Source organism: Limulus polyphemus, unplaced genomic scaffold (genome assembly GCF_000517525.1).
Source record: "Limulus polyphemus unplaced genomic scaffold, Limulus_polyphemus-2.1.2 Scaffold8209, whole genome shotgun sequence".
NCBI lineage: Eukaryota > Metazoa > Arthropoda > Merostomata > Xiphosura > Limulidae > Limulus > Limulus polyphemus.
The window spans coordinates 6,749-9,958 of NW_013673819.1; the positions used below are offsets into that span (position 1 = coordinate 6,749).

Here is a 3,210-nt window from a genome sequence, read left to right on the forward strand (position 1 = left end):
GAGATAAAAGTAGTTTTATCCTAGAATGGTTGTTACAAGAGATAAAAGTAGTTTTATCCTAGAATGGTTGTTACAAGAGATAAAAGTAGTTTTATCCGAGAATGGTTGTTACAAGAGATAACAGTAGTTTTATCTGAGAATGGCTGTTACAAGAGATAAAAGTAGTTTTATCTGAGAATGGTTGTTACAAGAGATAAAAGTAGTTTTGTCCTAGAATGGTTGTTACAAGAGATAAAAGTAGTTATATCCGAGAATGGTTGTTACAAGAGATAACAGTAGTTTTATTGGAGAATGGTTGTTACAAGAGATAAAAGTAGTTTTATTGGAGAATGGTTATTACAAGAGATAACAGTAGTTTTATTGAAGAATGGTTGTTACAAGAGATAAAATTAGTTTTATATAGTACTAAGTATTTTGGTCTATTTACTTGAAATATAACAGATTTTGACAAAACAAAGTGTACACACATATATTTACTGTATTAAAAGTGAGAAGTTCACCAAAGAATACGTGTGTCCAATATTACTTACTTGTGTAAAACTCACTGAATGTAACTACATAAAGTATCCCAAAAGCTGAGAGAGATTGTTTCATTGTAGAAACTCTTCTTTCAGTGAATCGTTTGAGGCTCGACTGTTAGCAGAAATACAAAAAGAAGAGGAAGACCAAGAGGATCAGATTCATCTGTCATATGGAGGTAATCAGCAGAAAGTGCTTTTTGAGAGAGAAATCTCTGAAGAAGAACACTCAATCAGTTTTGCTGATTTGGTGAGTTATAGACCCATCATATCAGTTCTCTTGAGCTGCATCAACTAATCTCTTGCTCAGTCTTGTGTTATGTCAAGGGTTAACATCCTAGTGTGTCAGTCATTCATAGTTGAGTAATGTGATTAATGTTATGTCAAGTGTTAACATCCAATGTGTCAGTCATTCATGGTTGAGTAATGTGATTAATGACATGTCAAGTGTTAACATCCCAGCATGTCAGTTATTATAGTTGAGTAATTTGATTAATGTTATGTCAAGTGTCAGCATCCAGTGTGTCAGTCATTCATGGTTGAGTAATGTGATTAATGACATGTCCAGTGTTAACATCCAGTGTGTCAGTCATTCATGGTTGTGTAATGTGATTAATGTTATGTCAAGTGTTAACATCCAGTGTGTCAGTCATTCATGGTTGTGTAATGTGATTAATGTTATGTCCAGTGTTAACATCCCAGCATGTCAGTCATTATAGTTGAGTAATGTGATTAATGACATGTCAAGTGTTAACATCCAGTGTGTCAGTCATTCATGGTTGAGTAATGTGATTAATGTTATGTCAAGTGTCAGCATCCAGTGTGTCAGTCATTCATGGTTGAGTAATGTGATTAATGACATGTCCAGTGTTAACATCCAGTGTGTCAGTCATTCATGGTTGTGTAATGTGATTAATGTTATGTCAAGTGTTAACATCCTAGTGTGTCAGTCATTATAGTTGAGTAATGTGATTAATGTTATGTCAAGTGTTAACAACCCACCATATCAGTAACACTTGTTTTAGTAACAAGGTTTGCATTACATCTTGTGAACAAGTCAATGTCTCAGACATTCTTGGTGAAGTAACACAGTTTGTGTTAAACCATCTGTTAGCTTCTTAGTATCAGACATTCTTGGTGTAGTAATGTTGTTTGCATTACATAATGTGTTAACTTCCCTGGGTGTGGTTTATACTGCACTTCTGACAGACTACGCTGTGGTCAGACTAGGTGTACAATGTACTGATATAGGAAACCAGCTTGGGATTACAATGTGGTCAGACTAGGTGTACACTGTCCTGGTATTGGAAACCAGCTTGGGATTACATTGTGGTCAGACTAGGTGTACACTGTCCTGGTGTAGGAAACCAGCTTGGGATTACAATGTGGTCAGACTAGGTGTACACTGTCCTGGTATAGGAAAGCAGCTTGGGATTACAATGTGGTCAGACTAGGTGTACACTGTCCTGATATAGGAAAGCAGCTTGGGATTACAATGTGGACAGACTAGGTGTACACTGTCCTGGTGTAGGAAACCTTGTGATTTCACTGTAGTTCTGTAAGACTGCACTGTGGCTACTTTCTTGCTGTTTTTATAAATACTATCTTGCAGACAAACTAAACCCATTTGGTTTCCTACACAGAATGGGTTTATTGTGTTGGTCTCACTGTTAAGGAGAAACGTTTTAATTTTTTTAATTTATAAGTATACTTTTTTTGTACTTAGGCCTACACTTATGAAACACAGGAAGAAATGAAGAAAACTAGACTTCCCCGTCTGTCAGATCCTCTTAATTCAACAGATCCCCAGTAAGTATAAATTCAACACTATATAATACCTCAAATGATATCCTTTTAGAACTGCTGAACAGTACTTTTTCAGGCCCCAAAACCATTGTTATTGATTACTTTGTTTGATTGTTTTAGTTACATCAGTTGTTCCAAATGCACACCACAGTTTAGATTAAACACATTTGTGTAGAATGTACATGTATTTATTCATTAGTGTACTGTTTAAGTATACTGATACAGGTTTTTCTTAACTGTTGATACCCATATTTAGCTGTAAGAGGGCTAATTAACTGTTATGTTCGTGTTCTGATACATACCTCTCTAGATTATAACTTCTCTTTAGAGACTGGGCTGAAGCCTCCAGTCTGTTGGAAGCAAGAGGAGGAACGTGTTCACATCTTGAAGCTAGAAAAAGAGTACAAAATGGTAAGTGTGATATGAAAATTCATAACAGAATTTATTTATATCTTGCACTCTAAATATTGATATGAAATAGTGAGGTATAAAGTTAACATCTTGAAACGAGATAAATGCTGGATTTTCTGTTTTAAACTGATGCTATATTTGAAGAACAATGATTAAAATGATATCACTTTTCTTCACACAGATGATGTTTTAAATTGATACAGTTTCAAATTTATTTCTAGTGTTTTAAAAATATTAACAACTCTAAATTTTAATGATCTACAGTGTTTGTTTTTCGTTACTTCATTTCAATCATACTTTGACTGACCACTGTTTCATTACCCCACCCACATGTGATATAGAGTTGGATGATTTGTGTCACATCCCCACCCACATGTGATATAGTGTTGGATGATTTGTGTCACATCCCCACCCACATGTGATATAGTGTTGGATGATTTGTGTCACATCCCCACCCACATGTAATATTTGTTTG

At 35.0% G+C, this 3,210-nt stretch overlaps 1 protein-coding gene across 4 annotated transcripts in view; it reads left to right on the forward strand.

Annotated features, from left to right (window-relative positions):
- The window catches only part of LOC106475199 (uncharacterized protein YBL113C-like), a 10,650-nt gene that overhangs the window by 5,854 nt on the left and 1,586 nt on the right, over positions 1-3,210 (forward strand). For 2 of the 4 annotated variants that reach the window (XM_022379375.1, XM_013935895.2), the window contains exons 4-6: positions 615-768; positions 2,245-2,327; positions 2,653-2,735. In XM_022379375.1, the coding sequence (XP_022235083.1) occupies positions 615-768; positions 2,245-2,327; positions 2,653-2,735 (320 nt within the window). Of the gene's footprint in view, positions 1-614; positions 769-2,244; positions 2,328-2,634; positions 2,742-3,210 lie in introns of those variants that run through there. The other 2 variants (XR_002608802.1, XM_022379376.1) reach the window with 2 other exon arrangements.